Genomic DNA, 25,419 nt, shown 5'->3' with positions numbered 1-25,419 from the left:
AATCCACACATTCTTGAGTAAGGCACTTTTTTATACCTGCACAATCACATGTGCATTTACGAAAGGTTTTTAAAACAAACCAACATGTTTGTTGTATAACAATTTTTGCAGTAGCATTATCAAAAATCGAAATATCCATTTCAGATAAAACAGGCCTGTGTAAAACCAACAAGAAAGCCAAAAAACTTGAACTTACAAAGTTCACATATGGTAAAACCTGAAGGCTATATCATACATCAGTATTTAGGAACTGGGTTTGATATAGCGTTCAGATGGGGGGAAATCACCCCTGGAAAAGCCAAATTTGGAAGATGCACACCAATTTACGAATGTCAACATGTGCTATCTGCCATCAGGGGGGATCAAGGGACGTGTTTTGGGGGAGCAAGCCCTTCCTCAACGCGACTTTATAATTGAGGAAGGGGTTGCACCCCCAAAACGCGTCCATTGATCTCCTGTGATGGCAGATAGCACATGTTGGCACACTGTGTGCATCCTCCAAATTTGGCTTTTCTAAACATTGAAAACATTTTTGGAAGATTGGACCACAATAAAACAGGTGATTTTGTGGGGTTTAAATTCGCCCCAAAACATCAATGATGTTATTATTTTTTTTAATAACATCACTGATTTGTTGCTGTATGTTGTGCAATTCGAGATTACACCCCATGATCTCCCCGATCAGTATCTGGGCACTTTCAGATGTGAAACGTTCTCTCTCCCTCACATCACGATCACCTAAAAAGAGATAAAGAACAAAAAAAAAGGTCTCAAAAACCACCATCCATCTCTTTTACCTGAGCCTGTGGTCGCAGACACTCACCTGTTGTGGTGCCAATCTCCACCACATCTTCTTCTTCCTCCTGCTCAGCTTCTTGGGTTTGCAGTATTTCCCCTTCTTCCAGAGGTGGGGGGGTCTGAGTTCTCCTGGGATGAGGGGTGTCCTCCGAGTCTTTTCTTCCCTATGTAAAACAAAAATGGTATACTTAGCACACAGATATTTGATGGCAGAACTAGAAATAGGAAACATTGCTTGGAAGTGGGGTACAATTGTCTATTTTAGCCGAGTTCCAAGATGTATATTTTTTATTGCCCTTTGTCAAGCTGCAATACTTTACCTGTTTGGTACAAGCTTCACAGATGTAGCCCCCCCTATAGTATACACTGGAGCACCTGTGTGCCCCCCTAATAAAAATGGTGTTCTGGGGTCCCACACTAGTGCTCCAGTGTCCAGATGTGAAAACAGCTGCTCAGTGTCCTCACCTTACACACAATCTAGTTGGCATTTCATTCTAGTAACAAACCCATCTACACAAACAAATATTTGGCATCCAAGTAGGCCCCAAAAAATGTGGGAAAATGCATATGGCCTAAACAATGGTGTTCTAGAGGCCGAAAGAAAAATGTTTGATACGAACGAATAATGGGCCCATGAACATTAAAGTTGCCCTTTTAAACGTTACAATTAATAAAAGCATATGGAGCAGAACGAACGGAATAAAGACAGAAAGAATAGGAACACAGCACAACTACTTACTTTTTTGCAGCACTCTCCGAATCTTTCTGTACTGCTCTGGCTCTCTCAACTTCAGGTCCGACCACCGCTTCCTGAGCTGATCTTTAGATCTTCGTACCCCGAAATTCCTCTCAAGACTCCTGACCACTTTCGCCATGATCTTGGCCTTTCGGATGTTGGGGTGGGGGTAAGGCCCATATTTTCCGTCATAGTCGGACTTCCTTATGATGTCGACCATCTCCAACATCTCCCCAAACGACATATTTGTGGCCTTAAAACGTCTCCTTCTGGATCGGGACGTGCCTGGATCCGGCCTTTCCTCCTCCTCCTCGTTGCTAGAATTAGCATGCACCTGCTGTAACTCCGCCATCATGCTCTTCACCCACTGCGCCGAACGAAAAGGGGCGGGGAATAGACTAGAAAGAACGTCAGGGGCGGGCGGAGTTACACGCATGCGCAGTGTGTATAAAGCGTAACACGCGTGCGTATTACGTACGATCTGTGAGCGGAGGAAGGAGCATTGGACGCACCGATCGTAAGAACGAAGGTAAGAGACAAACTTGTGCCTATACTGCTTCTAGATTGAGGCCTATATTGTAACAAGATTAGGAGAGTTTTGTCTGACATTAGGCTTTGTCTTGTGTTGTGTCTTGCAGTGAACATGGATATCTTAATGAAAGACAATGACTTCATGTCAATATTCGTAGAGATGCTAAGTGAGCTGCCCTGTCTGTGGGAGATTACCCACCCCCATTTCAAGAACCAAGCAAAGAGGAAGGCAGCACTGGAGCAATTGTGTGAAATTGTGAAGCAGGTGATCCCCACGGCAGACATCACTTATTTAAAGATTTTCATTGGTGGCCTGAGGAGCACATATCTGAGGGAGCGCAAGAAAGTCCTGGATTCACAGAGATCTGGAGCAGCAGATGACATCTATGTCCCCAGGATGTTGTACTACGACAGGCTGCACTTTCTGGCAGGCCAGACTGAACCCAGGCAATCCCTCTCCAGTCTTCCTTCCATGCTTCTTTCCCCCCGGCTGAGGCTTCTGACGCCCAACCTGGGCCTTCCAGGCGATATGTGGAGGAGCCCAGATTGAGCCAGGTATAGCATTCCTCTAAATATTTCTGCTTGTCCAATCAATGATGTTAACTAGATGTTAGTTGGGAGTACTAATTTAGGATTGTGATTGATGATGCAAAACATTACAACTATGTCCCTTTTTCATACACAGGGAAGTCTCAGCCAGGAGGTGTCCGAGCCGGCTGGCTGATATCAAGGTCCCTCCACCCCCCCTGAAAATAGAAAGTGGCAGTAGGAGGAGTACCCTAGAGGAGGCTGCTATAGCATTCTTTTGGAGGGCTACAGAGGTCCTGGGAGCACCCCAAACCATGGAGGAGAACATTGCTGCCTTCATAGCCTATAAAATGCAGAGGAGGGCCAAAAAGTCATGTGTGAGGCCCTCATATCGGAGGCTCTGGAGAAAGGTATGAGGGGACAAATTACACCTCACACACATCTTTGGGATGGTCCTCCTCCTGCAGGTCCTCCTCCTCCTCCTCCCTCTCCTCCAGGTCCTCCCAGTCCTCCTCCAGGTCCCCCCAGTCCTCCTCCTCCTCCAGGTCCTACTCCTCCTCCTGCCACATCTCCAACTGCACAGCCACAGCCCGGAAGGAAGCGTGGAAGGAAGACCAGACAGTGATTGCCCTGGATCCAGTCTGGTCGGCCAAAAGATGCAGCCTCTTGTGGTACCACAGCCTGGGGACACAGATGTCATCTGCTGCTATCTGGATCTCTGCGAATTCTGGACCAGACTGCCTTACATATGGACTCCTCAGGCCACCAATTTTAATGTTGAAGAATTGATGTCTGCCGTGGGGGTCCCAGGCTTCGCTAATTTCTCCCTTTGATCCAGTGTTGCCTTCCTCTTTGTTTGGTTCTGATCCCTTAATAAAGGATTTTTGTTTTGAATTATACTCTCCTATGTGTTTTACTTCAAAAATGACAGTTTGTTTGTCATATTTCAAATATACAATGTGAAATGAACAAGGGACACCAACAACAAACAATCTCCTTGAGAGTAAATAATACAAGATATCAATGGTGTTGGGGTAACTTGACACACAAAACACAGACAAAAATATTCTGGAGTAAAAATAAAAATAACATTGAACAAAGATCAGCCTTGGAAAAAATCCAAACATTAAAAAAAAAAAAAGGCTGAAAATCCAAAAAAAATAAAAATAAAAAATATAAAACTGTCAGATGTGACAACTAATAACAATATATTCAGGGAATCCCACTAAAAAAACACAAATAAAAGTTTGTGAGAAGTGTGTGTGAATATGAGCAGCAAAACTACTTAATTCTTGTCACATTATAAAGAAGAAGAGAGTGCGCTGTATTAAACCATTTTTAACATTGCAGCGTGACGAAAGTGCTGTATCCATTGCGAACGCTAAGTTTACCAGAACGAGCTGTCCCGTGTCGGAATTTCTTCTGAGCATGCGTGGCACTTTGTGCGTCGGAACAGGCCACACACGGTCGGAATTGACGCGATCGGATTCTGTTGTCGGAAAATTTTATCTCCTGCTCTCCAACTTTGTGTGTCGGAAAATCCGATGGAAAATGTCCGATGGCGCCCACACACGGTCGGAATTTCCGACAACACGCTCCGATCGGACATTGTCCATCGGAAAATCCGACCGCGTGTACGGGGCATTAGGGCTAACCGGCGTGACATGCTGCCAATCTTTGGCAATAAGAAGCTCAAGACAAAGGAAATGGTTGCCTGGCAGAAAGGCAAAATGATGGCACTGCGATGGCGTGACAAAAAAGATGTGTGCCTAATGAGTACAATTCATAAAACTTCCACTGTCATGGTACACACAAAAGGTGGGAAAGAAACCATCATGAAACCACAAGTGGTGATAGACTACAACAACACCATGGGAGGTGTTGACAGAGACGACCAGGCAATGACATTTTATCCAGCAATGAGAAAACAACAAAAGTATTACAAGAAGATCTTCAGGCATCTTCTTGAGCAATGCTTGTGGAATGCTTTCATTCAGCTAAAAAAAAGAGTGACAAGCCTGTGGTTCATGCTGACTTTGTTTGGAAAGTTACCGAACGTATCTTTCCAAACCACCAAACTCCAACGGCTGTAAATAGAGCTGGATATCGTGCTGCTGGTGTTGTCAACCCGGAATGCCTGACTGGTCGTCACTTCATGGACCACATAACACCAACTGAAAAAAAGTCAGCACCCACAAGGATGTGTGTAGTTGCTCAAAGCGTGATGACACTGGAAGAAAAATCCAAAAGGAAGGAAATCAGGTTCTATTGTCCTGATTGTGACGTCGGACTTTGTGCAGTCCCATGTTTCAAAATGTACCATACCTGGGATGTTTATTGAAGCAATATGACTAGTAATATTGCACCCTTGTTTGGCCCAAAAAAATGTCAGTGTTTTTGATTTGATTATATCATTGACTAAAATTTATTGAAAAAAATGTATTATTATTATATTATTATTTGTTATTATTTATAGTTATTTATTATATTATAATTTATGATTTTGTGTTTGAAACTTTATCATACCCAGGATGTCTACTAGACTCTGGTTTGGACAATTTTTTTTTTTTTTTAATTATTTTTATTACAATTTTTAAAACACACAACACAGATACAACTTAGGTGCCTACAATATACAGGTACAGTCATGGGGAAAAATTATAATCATTTGTCGGAGTGAGTTGCTTGTCATACAATACAACCAGAGTTAATACCACTGCTCCCCTACTAGTGTTGTTGACCATTTATTACATTACAAATATCTTTGTCAGTGAGGTTCAAGAAATCATTCAACAAATTCTGGAACTTGGATTACCAACCTATCTCTGTAACATGACTTCTACAGTAAACCAAGATTCACTGAGCGGTGTTTAGTGCATCCAGCCATTTGCGCCAAACTTTGTCAAATTTCAACGCACAACCCCTATTTGCGTAAGTGTCTTTATATAGTGGTAGGCTGTCATTAACCAATCGCTTCCACTGAGCACAGGAAAGAGGATCAGACTTTTTCCTCTGCATTGCAATGTTCTTCCTGGCATAAAATAGTAACAACCCAATCATTGTGCGTTTTGCTATTGTTGGGACAAGGTTTTCTATTAGGCCCAGTAAGCAAACTTCTATCACCTGTGGTAAATTAGTTAGTGCTACTTTGTTTGTTAGGCTGAGTACCTCACTCCAATATTGTTGTACCTTAGGGCATTGCCAGAAAATGTGAGAAAAAACTCCTGGTGAGGTGTCTCACCAGGACTGCATCTCCAGCACTCCGAAGAGTGTTCAGAGTTCATCACATGAAGTCTGTGTGGAGTGAAATAAGCCCTATGAAAAATTTTAAACTGTATCAATCTGTCTCGTATGGAAACTAACGACCTAAAGGGGAAGTCCCAGACATCGTCCCAGTCATCATTGTCCAACGCGGGGATATCACGTTGCCAACGGGACCAGAGCTTGTCAAGAGGTGGCAAAGACACAAAGATCAAATGTGCGTATATGCTTGATGTGGGTTTCTCCGCACAACCAGATCTGAGCCTCTTCTCCAGGACAGGATGACTTCTCTGGCTGGGACAGGATGCAGGAAGAGCATGGAAATTGTGCCGCAAATGCATGCGATAGTTGGAATTAACGAAATTGGTAATATTTCGGCAAATTGTACAGAGAGGCAAGCTGAGAAAAGGGAAGTAGAGAGGTCTGCGATACTACATGTGATATTAATTTTATACCATGTTTGGTCCACACTTGTGGGTCTATGAGTTTGCAAAAATGTGGTAAATTCGAATTTAACCATAATGGGGCATTAGGGGAGATCTCTGACTGCTTATACTTTTCAATATTCAAGCCCATTCACCAAGCTCGCAGGGTAGTAAGCATAGAGGGGGTCAGTGAGTGTGGGGCACGAGGGCCCCAATAGATTAAAAATTAAAGGGCTTCCCAGGAGCCCGCCACCGTGGCCTCTAGCGCGGTAGATGCATTAGTTCTATCAGGGTTTAGCCACCAAACCACAGTCACCAGCTGTGCGGCCAGGAAATATTTATGACAATCTGGAAATGCCATGCCGCCTTGCGACGTTGGCCTCATCAAGGTCGACAGCCGGTACCTGGGCGGGGCGGGGCGGGGCCCCATAAGAAGGCAGAAAATAATTAAGTTTTTTAAAGAAGGATTTGCGAATCCTTTGCGAGAATGGCGAAATAGGTAGGTGAATCTGGGAATAATCTTCATTTTGAGGAGATTAATCCTGCCCCAAACGGATAGGGGCAATTTACTCCACGACTTAAGTTTTGTTTTCGTATCACCTAATACTGGGTCTAAATTTAACTTAAGGAAGTCCGAGGCTTGAGTGGAGACACGGACCCCCAGGTATTTAAAGATGTCAACCCATTATAATGGGCTATCTGAGGGGGATGTGGCTCTGGCAGCCTGATCTATTGGGAATAGAGTGGATTTTGACCAATTGACCTTAAGGCCAGTAACCGCAGAAAAAGTATTTAGGACTGTCAATGCCCCTTGTAGTGACGGGCCAGCATCATTAAGAAAGAGAACCATATCATCTGCGTACTGGGCTACCCTTTCCTCCAGCAAGCCAATACGGAGCCCTTTGATGTGAGGCGATGTACGCAATGCCTCCGCCACCGGCTCAATGGCAAGAGCAAACAAGGCCGGAGAAAGAGGGCAGCCCTGTCTAGTTCCCCTGAAGAGTCGGAACGGAGCAGACAATCCACTTCCCAGGCGTATCGAGGAGGTGGGAGATTTGTATATCACCTGCAACCACTTGATAAACCGTAGTGGGAAACCCATCCTACGCAGTGTCTTCCATAAAAAAGGCCACTCTACCGTGTCAAACGCCTTTTCTATGTCTAATAATGCTATAGCTCTTGTCCCAGTGTTTTGGTGTTGGATATGAATGTTAGTGAACAATCTCCTAAGATTAACATCCGTGGACCTACGGGGCATGAATCCCGTTTGGTCAGGATCTATCACCGAGCGCAGCAGGGGGTATAGGCGGAGGGCCAAAAGTTTAGTTAAAATTTTTAGATCGTTATTTAATAACGCAATTGGTCTATATGAGGCACATAACGCTGGGTCCTTTGGAGGTTTATGGATTAGAGTAAGGTAGGCATTATGCATTGATGCAGGTAAATCACCTTTAGCTAAGCAAGCCGTATACAGCTGGGCCAGTATGGGCGCCAAGAGTTCACCATGTGCTCTGTAAAAATCTATCGGGAGGCCATCTGGCCCCGGCTCCTTTCCGGGGGGAAAGGACCGGATAGCACCCAAAACTTCGGATGTCGTAAATGGTTGGACAAGCGACTCTCGCTCCACATCCGAGAGCCAGCCAAGCGCCAAAGGATCCAAGAGTTCTTGCAATGACTCAGGCTGGAACCCAGATGGGAGAGCGGAGGCATAGAGCTGTTCATAGAAGGCGTTAAACGTTTGCAGTATTTCTGTCGGGGATGTCACCGTATCCCCATCAGGAGAACGCAAACTAGAAACAACTGTAAGTGGATGATCATGTTGCGCCATCATGGCCAAAAAACTACCGTTTTTATCCCCCTGCTCAAAAAAACGCTGCCTTTGGTTTGGACAAATTTAAGTGAGTTATTCCTAAGAATTACAGGCCTACAATATAATATGCCAAATTTCCAAAAATAGTTGTACCGCTTTCAGCATCAAAAATCTGACATAATCATACCGCCATGGAGGTTAAAGTAAGGATACCTATGGATGTGACATGAGTGTCTTCTGATTCAACCATGATCCTAGAAACCATCTCATGTCTATGGCACCTACAGACAAAACCATTCTAACAGGCAGTCAGTAATAGCAATCAGTATAGGTTGCTATAGTTCCACCACGGAAGAGCTCACTCCAGAGCTTCATCCTAGAGCCCACTCTTACTGCCCCTCTTTACTGTGCATCTGACCTTTCCCGTTAAATCTACAGCCAGTTCTAACATCTAAAACTCAAAAAAACTCAAAATAATGTCAAACATGGCATTTTGCTAACCACGGAAAACATTACAATAGGAATCCTTGCAATGTCTATAACTTACCAGGAGAGAAATGTTTAACAAAAGTTGCACAAACATGTAAAAGAGGCTATTATTGCTTCTAGGACTATAACTACAAAACCAAGTCCATTTCTAGCATGTATATGAAAAACAACATACCTTTCCAAAAGTCGCGGCACAAGCTGGCTCCAATTTCTCCTTTCTGCAGAAATCTAGATAATGTGCGTACAGTATACACCTTGGCAAGCATACCCCTTCACATACAATGTAGTTTTCTTCCAACCTGTGATGTAAAAGTCATGCATTTCATTTGTATTCATCTCACTCCTTTTACAAGTCATAATACGTTTGTTTGGATTGAACAGACTGGGGGGATAATTTCTTTATAATCCTATCACAATTGCTTTCTTTACTCTAGCTATTCATCAATGTAACTAAAAAAAAATTGTAAATTACTATATTTAGACATTTCTTTCATAATTTAGTAATTGAATAGAGAAATGTTTCTATGGGCACTGTGGCCTGTACATCATGAATTTGTACTTTTGTTAATGTGATTGGAATCTCCAAGAGCTGTGTGCAGGCAGCCTATGTAAGTCTATAGGGATGTATTCACTGTACAGAAGCTGAGTTGACAGGCTTGCAGGGGTGGGTGCGCAGCCACAAATACTGTGGTTGTATTACGTGTATTATGTGAAAAATCGCTGCGATTTTACTGCGCTTTTGCAGCCGGCGGTCAAAACGTTCCTATCATTAACACGATTCTTCCGTTTCAACAGAGGGAGGTTAGGGGAAGTCGAACCTCCTCTAACCTCAGCAGCTCCTAAATGATCCTAAAAGCTTACTTAAGGCTCCTTTTGTCTGAACAGGACTTTGGCTCTGTGCAGCTGCTAGAGCAGAAGAAGCTGCCTTGTGTGAGCCATGAGTATTAGTTTACATAGGACTATGAACTCACCCAATGTCAGAATGCTGGTGCTTGATGTTTGGCCCAAAGCTGTCACATGGACTCAGACACATACTCTTCAATAAGGATGAGCTTTGGCGTGTTCGTACAGCCCACGTGCAGAGCCCACAAGGAAGTCGGCACTGCACAGCACTAATCACAGGCAGTGAGACATTTCCTGATCTCTGCAACCGCACATCGGGACAATGTCTCACTGCCTGTGATTAGCGCAGTGCAGTGCCGACTTCCTGGTGGGCTCTGCACGTGGGCTGTGCGAACACGCCGAAGCTCATCCTTACTCTTCAATATTCGAAAGTACCAGCCAATTTCTTTGCTCAATGTAAATAAATTGTTTAGAGGGGGGTGAAGGAAGGTGAATCTGTATTGGTGGGGAGCGGGGATTACCTTGGTCTGCATGGGCAAAGCACGGGTATTTCAAGGTCAATCTATAGTGCATTTTTGGAAAATTTCATAAGGTTTTACGTGAAAGAAAATTTTTGTTTAATGTTTTACTTTCTTTTTTCTCCTCAGCTCATACTATGTTTCATATGCAGATTTGTAAATATCCCCTCTAGTGTCCATCTGTATTTCAGGGAATGTGATCAGCCTCCTGGAGATAAGATCAGTTAAGTTGGCCATAGACGGTTCAAATCTCGGCTGGTTCAGCAGGAATCGGCCGAGATTCGAACCATGTATGTGCAGGCTGAATGCAGCTTAGTGTGAACCTGGGCTAAAACCTGGAAGTTGATTGGTTTCTATGCACAGCTGCACCAGATTCTGTGTGGTGCAGGGATCTCTCCCACTGAGTAATTGTATTCTGACAGGGGGGACTTTCTCCCCACCAAAATACAGCTGCAAGCACTGATCGAAAGCTGTTTTTTCAGCAAGACCATTTGACAGAAGCTGGATATTAGACCGGCTTCTGTTAGACACATGTACCAAAAGTCGTCTAGTTCCTGCTGTTTCGGTACATGTGTAATGGGCTTTAAGCAAACATTACTGGCAGCAATTGTAAGCAGGAAGCACATGTAATGAGGGAATATAGCTGCTTTATGTACATTTTAGGTACATTTATATATACAGAAATACATTTATGCTAGATTCACACTGCTGCAATCCAATTTTAATCCAATTTTCAGTGCCATTATGCATTGCAACTTGGATGGAACTTGAATGTAGTTTGCATATTCTATGGGGCCAAAACCACACTCGAACTGCACCAAAGTAGTATAGGAACCTTTTCCAAAATCACGCAGTGCTGAACTGCATTGATGTGAATGGGCAAAATTGAAAACAATGTGATTTCCATTGTCATGCAATTCAGTGTGACTCAAGTCACATCTGAAATCACACTACTGTGAAAGGAGCCTTATCAAAATATACAATGATGTGACTATTTACATTAAGCTAATTACATTCTGTTATAGAGTATATTTACTAACTTGTAAAGCTTTCTGTAGAAAGTATGTTTTACTTCCACCAATATTTTTTGTTTTAAATGAATAACCTATTGAGCTGTTCAAAAGTACATACAGACTTAGGATATCTAAACTCAAGAACCAAAACATAATATATTGCAAGTTTTATACAGTATATATTTTCAGGCTAATTACATTTTTGCAAGTACAGATAATACCTGTGGCAGTGTTTGCAGTGCAAATTGGAAGCAAGCAGCCTAAAGTGACCATGCTGCTCATCCATAGATGCAGTACATTAAGTGAGCTTTGTCATCCTAGGAAATGTATTACTAACAGGATGACCAGGTGAAAATAAAGGTAAGAAAGCCTGATAAAAAAAAAAAAACAAATGCATCTACCATGTATAAAGACTGGTAATCTGCAATCAGTTACATTCAAAGAAATCAAATCTGAAAAAATACTTTCTATGAAAATAAATATTTATGTTACTGAATCCACAAGCATTTTTAAATTACTGGCCCATTCCACACGGGCAGGCTCTGTTGGAGTCTACTGATCAGCAGGGAATCTGTCCGTTGATCCCCGCTGGGCAGGCGGATGGCTGGTCCGTAACCAGCCCGCACTCCTCTATGGGCAGTCGGATGTAAACGGACCACCTGTCCCTTTACACTCGACCGCCATTCGATCTGATTGGCCAGACAGATGGGGAACAGACGTTTTTAGTAGACAGGATCGGAATTGGTGTCAACGGGTGCAAATGGAAACATGTCTGTTGACACCCACCACTCCATAGAGGAGACTGATCGGGTCTGCCTGAAAAACTGACAGGCTGACCTGATCGGTCCGTCCACGTGAAAGGGCCCTGATCCTCAAGCACCCAACAATCAAAGAGAAAATATTATGTTCCCACAGTTCCTTGCTCAACAGGAATCAAGAGGGATGCTATGCACTGTGACTCATTCTACCATTGCATAGTGCTACTTAACAGGTTTTCAGGCACTGGGAGCTGGATAGGGGAAACTCACAACATCCAATAAATAGGTGGGTGGGAGGGGATGGGGGGTTTACTAAAACTGGTGCACACAGAATCTGGTGTAGCTGTGCATAGTAACCAGTCAGCTTCTAACTTCAACTTGTTCAAGTAAGCTTTGACAATAAGCCCTGGTTCACACTGGAGCGTTTTGACATGCGTTTTGACATGTCAAATCGCATGTCAAATCGGCAGCAATTGCCGTCAATGGCACCGTCCTAATTGGTGCGACGCCGCATCTGCGACATTACACCGATTTTAGAGTAGTTTCTGTACTATTTTTTGCAATTTTGGGCTGCGATTTACATTGACATCTGTGCAGAGACCTGCACAGATGTCTCTGAAATCGCGGTCGAAATCGGAACTGACATGCGGGATGGAAATCGTGCGAGTTTAGCTGAACTCGCACAACTTTATTCCCACAGCTCAGTGTTAGGACTAAAACCTGGAAGTTGATTGGTTTATATGCACAGCTGCACCAGATTCTGTGTGCACCAGTCTTAGTAAATCTCCCCCGATGCCCTGCTGTTATTACTGGGGTTATTCATAAACATGTTTGGACAATTTTAACCACTTTTAAAAACACTGAAACAATTTTTATGATCAAAAGCAGGTTAATGTTACCATAAAATTGCTGGACTCATGGACACCATTAACATTCTCTTACTTCTTCTACAAAATATAGAGAATCAGAGGAAAATTTGTATTTCATATGAATTTATTATACTCACCATTGTAAAGTGAGCTGTGTCTGTTTCTTCTTATCCTTAATAATTTGTGTGATTGATTTTTTCTGTGCTGCCTTATTGCAAATAACTCTATCCTTCCTATAAATGATATCAAGGTCCTCATCTTCTGATGAACACGTGTCATTCGCCAGATGCATCTCTGAATACAGACAGCAAGAAACATAGGATATGTAAATGTATGTATCATTTATATTCTTATCAATTTCTTCATATAGATAACATCACTAAAAACATATTTATTTCTGGTCCTTGTAAAAATAAATCATATTCTCTACTATTTTGATGCCACAGAATAAAAACTATGTATGTATACTGTAAAGATCCTATGTACTTCATATACAAATGTACAGTGTACCAAAAGTGCCTGCTCTTCATATTAACTTTACATTCTAAACATTACCTAATATATTAAAGAAAAAACTGTCCTGGAGAAATACAGAGACTGCCATTGTTCCAGAAAATGCTAGTTTCCTGGCTATTTCTGGCTTCAGTAAATTGGGACACTGGCTTGGAACATGCACGCACATTAGAAAAGTCGGTAATCCTAATTTGCCTACTTGGTCTAAGTCAGTGACAAGGAAAATATTCATGTCATCGGATCAACATGACCGTCAAGTTTTTTACTTGGTGCCCCCCTGTGTGACTGTTCGTTAGCTAGGTTCGGATCTTGGGGTGAGTGTTCCCACATTACTCTGACCTTTAATATGTTCCAAAAGTATTCTCACTGTATGAAATGTATTTGTCATGATAACTTAGCATATATACTTATAATCTTTATTTGTATTTTAGTACCTACCCCCTCTGTATTCTCCTGAAGAAGTGGGCAGCCACCAAACATGTTGAGAAACCTGATTGCCTACCAATAACCCCCCTGGTGTAATGTCTCTGTTAGAGTTGACTCCCGTGGTGGGGGTGTAGGAACCATCAAGAGGGAATTTGTATACCCCTTTTTGTGCTGATGGACTGTTTTTACATTTTGTATCTGTATGTAAATAAAATGTATTGATTTTAAACAAACCTTGTAATGTCCCACGACGGTGCCAAGAAAATCCTGCTGCCCCACTCTAAACTCTCTCTTGTGATGGTCAAGTAATTACTATATTTAGAAGGAGAGGTTGGCAGTAGCATCCTCCAAGCTCTATCACTACATTTTCCTTGATGTAATTACTCCAAATGATAATTCTTGTAGCTAAATGTTGCAAATGTATGTAAGCATTTATAACAAACCCACAAATACATGCATTATTTACACTGAGATATGCATGCAAAATAAAAAAATTTTAACACATATATAAATTTATATATATTTTACTATTATTTTATTCTATGAGATTGCAAGCTTCCAGGAACTCCTCCTAACCCTCTTGTATTGAATTGTATTGTTGTTGTATTGTCTCCCTAAAGCGCTGCATAAACTGTTGGTGCTATATAAAATCCTGTATAATAATAACAGTACTATGTAAATAATAATAATAATCTAAATAATGTTAAATTATCACAGATTGATTTTTACCAAAAGTACAATATACAATGTAGCAGTCCTGAAAATCTGTGTTTACTTCAGTTTTACAAATAAACTGAGAACTATGATTTTACATTTGATTGTCTGAAGCAAATATGGCATCTCAGGACTGAATACGAAGAAAAGATGTCTGTTGTCAGATACCTACACCTTTGGAAGATCTTTAGAATTGGGCTGTGTGTGGATTGTAATCTTTAAGTATGTTCTCTGGGTACAAAACCATTGGTTACCTTTGAACTTTTTTGCCAGTAGCTTATACTTATATATTAGCTTTGCAGAGATTTTTTTATTGCTGAGGTTCAGAGTATGTGCCTCCCATGTTATACAACTCTGTATGTGAGCATCAGATGCATAACATGAAATGTAATGGTTATGTCATTTACTAACTGTCTGCTGTATTATATTCATTGATATTTTCAAATTTATGCCCTACAGTATGTGCCTATCGTGAGCACCAGAAGTGTTCACGATCACCTACAGATACCAATATCTTAAAAAATTCCTAAAATGTATCATCAATCACTGCCATTTTTTAGAAACTAATTAAAAAAAAGTTCTTGAAGGGGCTCTTTTTTTCCTGAAAGTGGTCTAATCTGGATATCTTCTAGTGCAAAGAACAACTAGATAGGTATACCATGCACTGCCACTCATTTTCTGTGAAAGATCTGCCTATCAATGGTCTAAATATTATATAGAGCTGGAGTTCATACCTGTTTTTATTCCAAGACCAGTTGGAGTTTCTTCCTCATCTGGTGTAAGCATTATTCCATCATTCCTCTCTGTGCAGAGACTCTCCTGTGAATAAGCCATAAGTTCTTTCTCCACCATAGACCCATAGCAATCCGGTATCCTTGTGTTACTTTTTTTATGTGGCTCTCCAGTTTGGAATGGACAGTCTCCCTCTTGTGTCTCAGAAAACTGTTCAATTGGCATTATATAATTGTACAATTATTCCAGCTCATCAACTGTCAAAGAAACTCACAAGACAAAATCACAATGTCAGTCTAAAAAAAATCCAACCAACATCCCAGGTGTTATAGAGTAAAAATAGATATGGATTATAAAGAAGACCATGTAAAAGTCCATGTGGAGCGTATTGCTTGTCTGGTCCTTCACGAGCTTCATACAATATTTGCTTTCTGGTCTGACAAATGTTGCTCTAAAAGCTTTGACATCACTGGCTATTTTAAAGTATAGTTAGAAGCACACCCTGTTGTTGGCCTATATCTCCTATCAAATGAAAGGCAGTTGTTCATCTAAAGGTTGGAGCCTAGATTTCCAGGTGCTTTTATTTTGACAAAAAGTCACAGAGGGGTAGAGATAATGACTCTGGATGTGACGTAGCCACAGTAAATTGGGTTATCTGTTGTCTCAAAAAGATAGAAAAAATGGTGGTGATCACATCAACCATATTAATGATTAACAGGTTGAAACAATCCTGTCAGATTGTGTGAGGCAAAGGGATGTTTGTTTATTATGTGTTTCCATATCTAGAGCTGCTAGAGTCAAATATGTGGTCTTTACATCTCTGAGACAGAATAAAAATCAAAGGAAAGTGTATGGAAAAAAAAAATATTTAGAAACCATAAAGCAAAAAAATCTGAATTTGTCAATGTGATTTTGTACCATAATATTATGACAACAATAGACACACTTGCAAGAATGAACAACGTTATCCCATTTACCTGTATATAGAGATATAAATAATATGTAATGAGAACTAACAGAATATTATATAATAAAATATTCATATACTGTATTGGTGTATGTGGATGAATCTGCTGAAGTAATTTCTTATAACATGGTAATTTCACTTTTTTTTCTGAAATATGCACTTTTGATTAAGCTATTTTAATTTTTTTCCTCTTTTCTCTAATTTCAGATTTTGTCTATGTGTAGATTTTTCAATTTTTTAGATGTTTAATATTTTTCCATCATTATAAAGCAGTAAAAATGTTTACACTTCAGATAATGCTTTCATTTTTTTTTTCTTTGATAAACTGGCAAACATTTATAATAAAAATAATTAACACAACATGTAAGTGTCAGGTTTTCCCAGAGTATAAAAAAAATGGAAATTACAGCTGCAATTTTTACAGACATTTTCTCCAGATTTACTAGTTCAGTGTCCCCTCTCACTTGTATATAAATCTGATGAAAAATTACTGGCAAAAAGGTTAAAAATCCCAATAAAATTAAAAGCTGCAAAGAGAACTATTTTTGAAAGATGCCCCCTCTGTAGGCATAAAATTGAAAGAAATATAAAATATAAAACAATATTATTTTGCAGCTGTGGAGGCCCCGTGATCATAACCAAGCGTAAAAATCTGTTCAACCTGGCCAAAAACATGAAATGTGTTTGGTACACAATACGTTACATTTCTCACGTGTTAAAACCCACATTTCCTGTGTGCATTTGTTCCATAAGAATCACTAAAATTCCAGGACTGGTTCATGCACAGGCTGCACTATGGAAAGCAGACACTAGATGGCCCTAGTCCAAATTGCGGAGAAGCATAAAACAACATGAAAAAAAGAACAAAAAGTAACAAATGTAAAAAAAAAAAAAGACTAAAAAAGAAAACAAGTGTAAAAAGCCTACAGAAGAAGGACAAAGTGTGATCCCAACTGGCAATTCATGCTGTCTATTGGGGTTTCCAACAGTTAGCTATCGAAAGAAAATGCCAAGATCACCATCACGGATCATCCAGTATTTCCTAACATATATGGATTTTCTAAGATCCATAAAGGTTTCTCACTTTTAAAATATCAGCCTATGGTATCCGATTCAGGCGGCATGACTCAGTAACTTGCCCAAATTTTTGGACCAAATTATTCAACCATATATGTTTGATTTTCTTTCCAAATTATTTGACATAGAACTTAACTCAGATTTTTCCATAGCCAACATGGATATCAGCTCCCTATACCTTAACATTCCAGACCAGGATTGTATCGCTGCTGTTAGAAATGTATTACCTAAACAGACTTCTGTTATCCCAACCGAATTCATCCTACAGGGTTTAGAACGCATTCTTGAAAATGACTATTTTAGATTTGAAAATTCCATCTGCAGGCAAATCCGCTGCACTGCAATGGAAAGCTCTGTGGCACCTGCTTTGGCCAATCATTTGGTGGGACTCATTGAGAAGAAGCATGTTTTTCAGTCACATATGTACCAACACCACGTACTTACTTGGCATTGCCAAATAGATGACATTTGTCTTGTGTAGACAGGCACCTCCACTGAATTAAATATGTTTGTTGATTTTGTATTTCTGTTCATTCTAGCCTTGAATTTCACCCTTTTTTTTCCCAGAGGCTCATGCTCCTTCCTTCATGTGTTTATATCCATTGGTGAAGATGATAAGATCTCTATTACTTTTTTGCCCAAACTCACAGACAGAACTCTTCCAGAATTTTTCCAGTTCGCCTATCAAACGCCTCCCAATATCTCAGTTTATTCATATTTTTATAATCTGTTCCAGTCAAGAAGAGAACAATATGCAATTTGCACACGTGACCTTCTAAGGTCACCCATTACATATTCTAGGCTCTGAATAAGGCATGGGAGAGGTTCACTAACCCTATCCAGCACACAATGCCAAGAAACTACATATTTTTTTGTTCAAACCCACAATTTCCTTTCTGAACATATAAAAAAGGTCACTAGATGCCAGGGATACATTCTGGCAGGAGGAAAAAACTCTACAACCACCTTTACATGTATACAGATGCAGTAAAAACCCACAAGATCTTATAGTTAAAGCTGACTACAGGGACCATGTTTGAAATTCTGAACTATATTGTCGGATAAAACAGTATAAAACAGACCACAGGAGAACACACTGTGGTCAGTTCTCTAGCTATGCTGGGAACTCAGTATGCTCTCCTCCAATGATCATACTTGTCCTGACATGCCTATGCTGCACGGCCATTTACTGGGAAGCTCAGAGGTCTGCTGCTTCTCCTCCTCCAGCTCTTATGCGATCACTTATAAAAAAGGGAAAAAAGGTATTTATAATGTTTTTATATCCATACACAAATGTTTTGCCTTTCATTTCTGTTTTAAACTGAATGGGTTGCTTTACAAGGTGATCGTTTACAATCACTTTAAAGCATTAGTAAAGCTCGCCTTGTTATTTTTACCTACAGGTAAGTCTACAATAAGGCTTACCTGTAGGTAAAATTAATATCTCCTAAACATGCACCATTTAGGATATATTCACCCTGAATGCAGCCGCTGACGTCACCGGCCACGTCACGTCACCAGTGACATCATCGCGGCTCCGGCCACTCGCAGCGCTGGAGCCCGTGAACCCGGAAAAAAGGCCGGGAGAAGATATCAGCTCTTTCAGCAGTGACCAGGCGCCACTCGAAGGGCTTCGTTTTAGGGTAAGTATTTCATAATGTGCTAGTATGTGATGCATACTAGCACATTATGCCATTGTCTCACAGGTTTTATGTGTTTATTTATTTACTTTTATTCTTCAGCAGTTTACTACCGCTTTAAGCTTTGAAAATTTAAAGCTATGAGCTGATTGATTGCTCCAGATTCTTGCAGCTTCAGTTTTGATAAAAACCCCCTCAGTGTCTACAGTGCTGAGGTCAGGACTGTGTAATGCACGTACCACTTTACAGAGCACAACTAAAAATAATCTCCTCTTCTCAGTACAAATCACCCCTCCAGCCAATATTCCCCAAAATACAGATCTCTCCTAACATCCCCAAATCCCCCCCTCCAGCTATTGCCCTCAGTACAGGGACCCCAACACAAACTCCTCAGTACAGAATCCCCTTCCAGCACAGACCCACCCCCAACCAAGCACAGACCCTTAACACAGAATAACCCCCTTGACGCAGACACATGAGTGCCCCCATAGAGAGTGACTTCCTATAGAGGCACTCAACGAAGAAGTGGAGCCAAGAGCGCTAGCGGGCTACCCCAGTAGAAGAGGATCAGGGCTGCTCTGTGCAATATTATTGCACAGAGCAGGTAAGGCCCGCCATGCACGATTCGAATTGAATCGAGATTCAAACCATTAATGGGCAGCCTGAATGTACCAAGTTGATTGAACAATCAACTTGGAAACAACCAGCCTGCTAAATTCTCTTGCGATTAGCAGTAGCGACTGCTATAGCTGCTAGCGATAATCACTGTCTTCTCCCAGAAGGGAACATCTTCCTGCGCCCTACCCCCATCCCTCCACCGGGAGAAGATGAAGTCACATGACGTCCGAAGGGGGCAGGGTCACCCGGTTATGTCATCGGGTGGCCCCGCCCTTGCCTATATAAGATCTGTCAAAGAGAAGAGAGAGCAGTCAGCGGGAGGCCTCCCGTGGAAGCAGAGCGTTTTCCATTTTTGCTATTTTTTGGGTCTGTCGGGTGGCGTGATTGACAGTGGATTTACATTGGACACTTTTTTTATTTTTTAATAAAGGATTTGTCAAAAACTGTCTCTTGTGGTTTTTACTTTTTAACACTTTTTTGCTGAATGAGTAGGGGTACCCATTCACATGTGGAGGGGCAGGATCTGGGGGCCCCCTTGTTAAAGGGGGCTTCCAGACCCTGATAAGTCCCCACCCGCAGATCCCAACAACCACAGCCCAGGGTTGTTGGGAAGAGGCCCTTGTCCCTATCAACATGGGGACAAGGTGCTTTTGGGTGGGGGGCGCAGAGCCCCCCTGCTCTAAAGCACCCACCCCCCATGTTGAGTGCATGCAGCCTGGTATGGTTCAGGAGGGGGGGTGTTCGCTCACCACCACCCTTTTCCTGACCTGCCAGGATGCATGCTCGGATAAGTGGTATGAATTTTGCGGGGGACCCCACACTTGTTTTTTTCATTTTGGCGTGGGGTTCCCCTTAACATCTATACCAGAACCGAAGGGCCTGGTATGGACTGGGGGCCATGCCTTTTTTTTTTTTTATCTGTATTGTCGGGAGGCAGCAATACATTACAGCCGCGAGCAAGTTTAAATTATTTTTTTCCTTTAGAAATATCATTATTGCTGCAGCATTTTCTATACATTGTGCAGATGCGCCACTTTACAGGCAGACTAAGGGGACCCACCAGGTATGATAGTTAAAGGAATATTTAATTTTTATTGTTTCACTTTAAGCATCATTAAAATCACTGCTCCTCTAAAAATTATTGTTTTTAAAACTTTTTTGCATTGATACATGTCCCCTGGAGCAGTACCCAGGTCCCCATACACTTTTTATGGCAATAACTTGCATAAAAGCCTTTAAAATTGGAACTTTTTGATTTTTTATGTTCGTATCCCATAGTCTTTATAAGAGTTTGCCTACTTGCTAGAAATTTTTGTTCGAGATGTTCTGGTGCGAACTAAAACGGGGGGGCGGGGTGTTCGGCCCATCCCTAATATCTGGTAATTTTCTACCCTTGTAAGCTGAAGGAACCAAACTAATAAAAGTAAACCAATGTAACGTAACATAATGCTAAGTGCCACTTATGACTCTTCATTACCCAGTATGTTACAAAGTATGTTGTATGTGTCCGGGATCCTTCAGGAAAAGTCACACTATACAAATAGAGATTTGGATGCCAGTTAGTGTGCTGACAATGATGATAGGCTGGTAAGTTAATGTTACTAACTTTTTTCTTCTTGAGACTGATTCAAATGTTAAAATATTTCTCATGGATTTGATTGTCTAGGTTCACATCTATGCGGCTGGGCTTGATGCATTTTTCAGGCATGTTTTGCAGTGCATTTTGCCTTTTTAAACCCTCGTTTTAAACGGCTGCCAGAACACGGCTCGGGGAGTAGATGGCACCGGGAGAAGATAGCTCGGAGCTTTTTTTTTTAATAAGGGACTTGTCAAAAACCTTGTTTTTTTTTTTTTTACATTTAATTGCTTTTTGGGGTGAATGGGTAGGGGTATGATGTACCAGATACCCATTCACATAAGGGGGGGGCAAGATCTGGGGGCCCCTTGTTAAAGGTGGGCTTCAAGATTCCGATAAGCCCCCGCCCGCAGACTCCGACAACTTCTGGCCAGGGTTGTCGGGAAGAGGCCCTGGTCCCCATCAACATGGGGGCAAGGTGCTTTGGGGGCGGGGCAGAGCTAGTCCCCTCCTTTTCTTGACATGACAGGCTGCATGCTCAGATAAGGGTCTGGTATGGATTTTGGGGGGCCCCATGCCATTTTTTTTTTTTGCTGGCAATTTTTTAATTTTACACTCAGCTGTCAGAATCCCTCTGACAACTGCTGACTAATTGGTTGTTAATGACGTGGTGGCCGGCTTCCAGGCTCCTTCCTTAGCAACCAGACAAATAAAAAACGCAAAACACATCAAAAATCGCATCACAATCACAACACAAACACAGTCTATTACATGCAAAGTGTGTAAAGAAAGTCCATGACTCTTTCCAAAAATGCACCGGCCTCAAAACGCATAGATGTAAACGTGTACCATAGGAAACCATGTTAAATGGACTGTAGTGCATTTCTGCAAACTGAAAAATTCACAAAAACGCATAGGTGTGAACCTAGGGTAAAGTACAAGATAAAGACAGTGAAGCTGATGTCATAAAATGGTTGATGGGATCTGACAGACTGTGTTTGGCTTGCCCATGAAAAACCTAATGCTTGCTAAGCGTCATAATAATGATATCATGAATAAATACGTGTAATGGCCCCCCCCAGTGACTTTATCGGCTGGAGTTTCAGCATTTTTCCCAAACAGATTGATAACAGCACAACCAAAGCTCCAACATCAGCAAATCTCACTAGCTTAATTGCAAATGGGTCTTTAAACTTGAAGTATTCAATGGCTCTGTTTCCACAATGAGCGTTTCCATTTTCTGACCACTGGCTGAGGGAGCATTGCTTACATTCAATCATACCTGTAAAACAAAAATACAGTGTCAATTATTATATGGCACTTCTTCTGCGGTGCTCTGCAAAAACTAAAACCCGTAAGTGAAACACAAACAAAAAAGTGCACTTAAGGGTGTGCTTCTTGTCCACCCCTCTGAAGTAGTAGGACCTTACCCTAAACCCCTGGGTCGCAAGGTTCCTGACGGGCACCAGGTTCAACTTGGTCCACCTAGCCAAAGGCCTGGAGGACCCCCCTCCTTGTGGTCAGCCGTAGCCAACCACCGAATACTAGGTGAAGGGCTCTTCTGCAGAGAGATCCTCCAGTTCATCGAGTTCAGGAGAGGAAGGACCTCATGGCCACACATGTTCTTAGTCCTGCAGCCTCCTGGGACACCATGTTACATATACCATGAGGATGCAAGACCAAACACTAAAGCTGGTTTCACGTTCTCCATAATGTGCATCCGCCTGCTCAGCAGGGGATTTCCACGCTGATCCCAGCTGAGCACTATGTGGCTGTCAGATGGAAACAGACCGCCTGTCTGTTTCCATCCAGCTGTCATCTGATCAAATCCACCAGATGGATATGGAATGATCCCCATCCGTCTGTTTTTGGCAGACAGAATTAGATGGGATGCTGGCGGATGTCAGCAGACATCCTTAGAGAGCTATAGATGGTCTGATCAGGTCCTCCTGAAAAACTGACAGGTGGACCTGATTGGACAGCCCATGTGAAACCAGCCCTAAGACAAACAGAGGGAGAGCCTAGCAAATGTCATTGTGGGGCCGGCTGCCTGTACCTGGAAGAGGAAGAATTTTTTGTAGTTCTGTGATGGATCAGTGTTTCCATCATGAGAAATTTGCAGCAGACTTGCAGAATGTTTGTAAAGAAAGTTGATCTGGAGTCATGCAGTGCGGACTTGCCGCAATTGTGCAACACACTTGTGAAGTCTGGCAAGTCTAGCAATAGCTTAGCAAGTCATTTTTACACTTGCAGCATAATTGCTTGCTATCTGGGTTTGCATTCATGGAAAACCTTGATGGGATGCATAAGGTTGGTACATTTGTGAGGGTTCTGAAAAAGGATTAGTATTATTATTATATAGGATTTATATAGCGCCAACAGTTTGCGCAGCGCTTTACAACATGAGGGCAGACAGTACTGTTACAATACAATTTAATACAGGAGGAATCAGAGGGCCCTACTCATTTGAGCTTACAATCTAAGAGGGAGGGTCAAGTGATACAAAAGGTAATAGCTGTGGGGGATGATCTGATGGAGAATATAAATGTACAGTTGTTTGGTGGGGGGGCAGAATAGGCTTCTCTGAAGAGAAGAAGGTTCAGAGTCCAGGATTACACCTAGCACCTTGGCATGTGGGGATGGGTTAATAATTGTGCTATCAATCTTGACCGAGAAATCAGGGGAAGAGGCACATGGGGGAGGAAATATTATGAGCTCGGTTTTGGATAGATTGAGTTTGAGGAAGTGGTGTGACATCCAGGTTGATATGTCTGAGATAAATTTGGGTGTTGTCAGTAGAGATGAGCTTTCTGTTCGGGTCAACTCAAACATTGGCTGTTTGCTCGTTCGTCAAAAACCGAACATTATGGGCCGTTCGCGCCAAATTGTAATGGCCCATAATGCACTGCGGGAGCGCAATGCATTGCTGTATGATGATTGGCCAGAGCATGCACCATGACCTGCATGCTTTGGCCAATCACAGCGCCCTCAGCTAAGAGAGCCATAATTGGCCAAAGGCAGGGTGCCTTTTGCCAATCATGGCTCAGGGGAACTAAGTCCATGCCCCACAATATAAGGCTGCCTGCATGTCGGCCTCGTGTAGTGTGTCGTTGGCGTGGACGGAGAGAGAGTGTCATTTAGATTTAGCAGGCAGGCAGGTTATTCAGTTAGCTGCAGTGTATTTAATATATATATATACAGTCAGTCTCGTGTGTATATATATATATATATATATATATATATATATATATATATATATATATATATATATATATATATATCCACTGTATCCAGTTTAGCTTGATCTGAGTGCAGTCCCTTCCTGGTGTACTGTTTCTAATATACTTCAGGCAGGCAGGTGATTCAGTTAGCTGCAGCATATTTAATATATATACATACAGTCAGTCTTGTATATATCTATATATATATCCACTGTATCCAGTTTAGCTAGATCTGACTGCAGTCCATTCCTGGTATACCGTTTCTAATATACTTCAGGCAGGGAGGTGATTCAGTTAGCTGCAGTGTATTTAATATATATATATATATATATATATATATATATATATATATATATATATACAGTCAGTCTCGTATATATATATCCACTGTATCCAGTTTAGCTAGATCTGACTGCAGTCCGTTCCTGGTGTACTGTTTCTAATATACTTCAGGCAGGCAGGTGATTCAGTTAGCTGCAGTGTATTTAATATATATATATATATATATATATATATATATAGTCAGTCTCGTATATACATATATCCACTGCATCCAGTTTAGCTAGATCTGACTGCAGTCCGTTCCTGGTGTACTGTTTCTAATATACTTCAGGCAGGCAGGTGATTCAGTTAGCTGCAGTGTATTTAATATATATATATACAGATAGTCTCATATATATATATATATATATATATATATATATATATATATATATATATATATATATATATATGTATATCCACTGTATCCAGTTTAGCTAGATCTGACTGCAGTCCATCCCTGGTGTACTGTTTCTAATATATTTCAGGCAGGCAGGTGATTCAGTTAGCTGCAGTGTATTCAATATATATATACAGTCAGTCTTGTGTATATATATATATATATATATATATATATATATATATATACATACACATACATATATATATATATATACATATATACATATATACATATATATATATATATATATATATATATATATATATATATATATCCACTGCATACAATTTAGCTATATCTCACTGCAGCCCGTTCCTGGTGTACTGTTTCTAATATACTTCAGGCGGTGTACACAGTATCGTGTACCCCTAGTGCAGTTGCTACTACTTTTCTGGTAGTGTACACAGTACACAATACATACAGTGCACCCATAGTTGCTATTAAACTTCTGGTGGTGTACACAATACCGTGCACCAATACTGCAGTTGTTACTACTTTTCTGGTGGTGTACACAATACAGTACACCTATAGTTGTTATTACACTTCTGTTGGTGTACACAGTACCGTGCACCCATAGTGCAGTTGCTACTACTTTTCTGGTGGTGTACACAGTACACAATGCATACAGTGCA

The 25,419-nt window shown here is 41.3% G+C and overlaps 1 protein-coding gene across 1 annotated transcript in view; it reads right to left on the bottom strand.

Annotated features, from left to right (window-relative positions):
* RFX6 (regulatory factor X6) overlaps nucleotides 1–15,377 on the bottom strand; it is a 215,435-nt gene extending 200,058 nt beyond the window's left edge. Inside the window, exons 1-3 of the mRNA XM_073629129.1 lie at nucleotides 14,967–15,377; nucleotides 12,717–12,873; nucleotides 8,754–8,877 (exon numbers count right to left, since the gene is read on the bottom strand). Coding sequence (XP_073485230.1) covers nucleotides 8,754–8,877; nucleotides 12,717–12,873; nucleotides 14,967–15,189 — 504 coding nt within the window. The 5' untranslated portion in view covers nucleotides 15,190–15,377. The remainder of the gene's footprint in view (nucleotides 1–8,753; nucleotides 8,878–12,716; nucleotides 12,874–14,966) is intronic.
* Nucleotides 15,378–25,419: the final 10,042 nt, after the last annotated feature.

Source organism: Aquarana catesbeiana, linkage group LG04 (assembly GCF_042186555.1).
Source record: "Aquarana catesbeiana isolate 2022-GZ linkage group LG04, ASM4218655v1, whole genome shotgun sequence".
Taxonomy (NCBI): Eukaryota; Metazoa; Chordata; class Amphibia; order Anura; family Ranidae; genus Aquarana; species Aquarana catesbeiana.
Note: the sequence above shows the minus strand (reverse complement) of the source record. Positions and strands in the feature narration are given on the sequence as shown.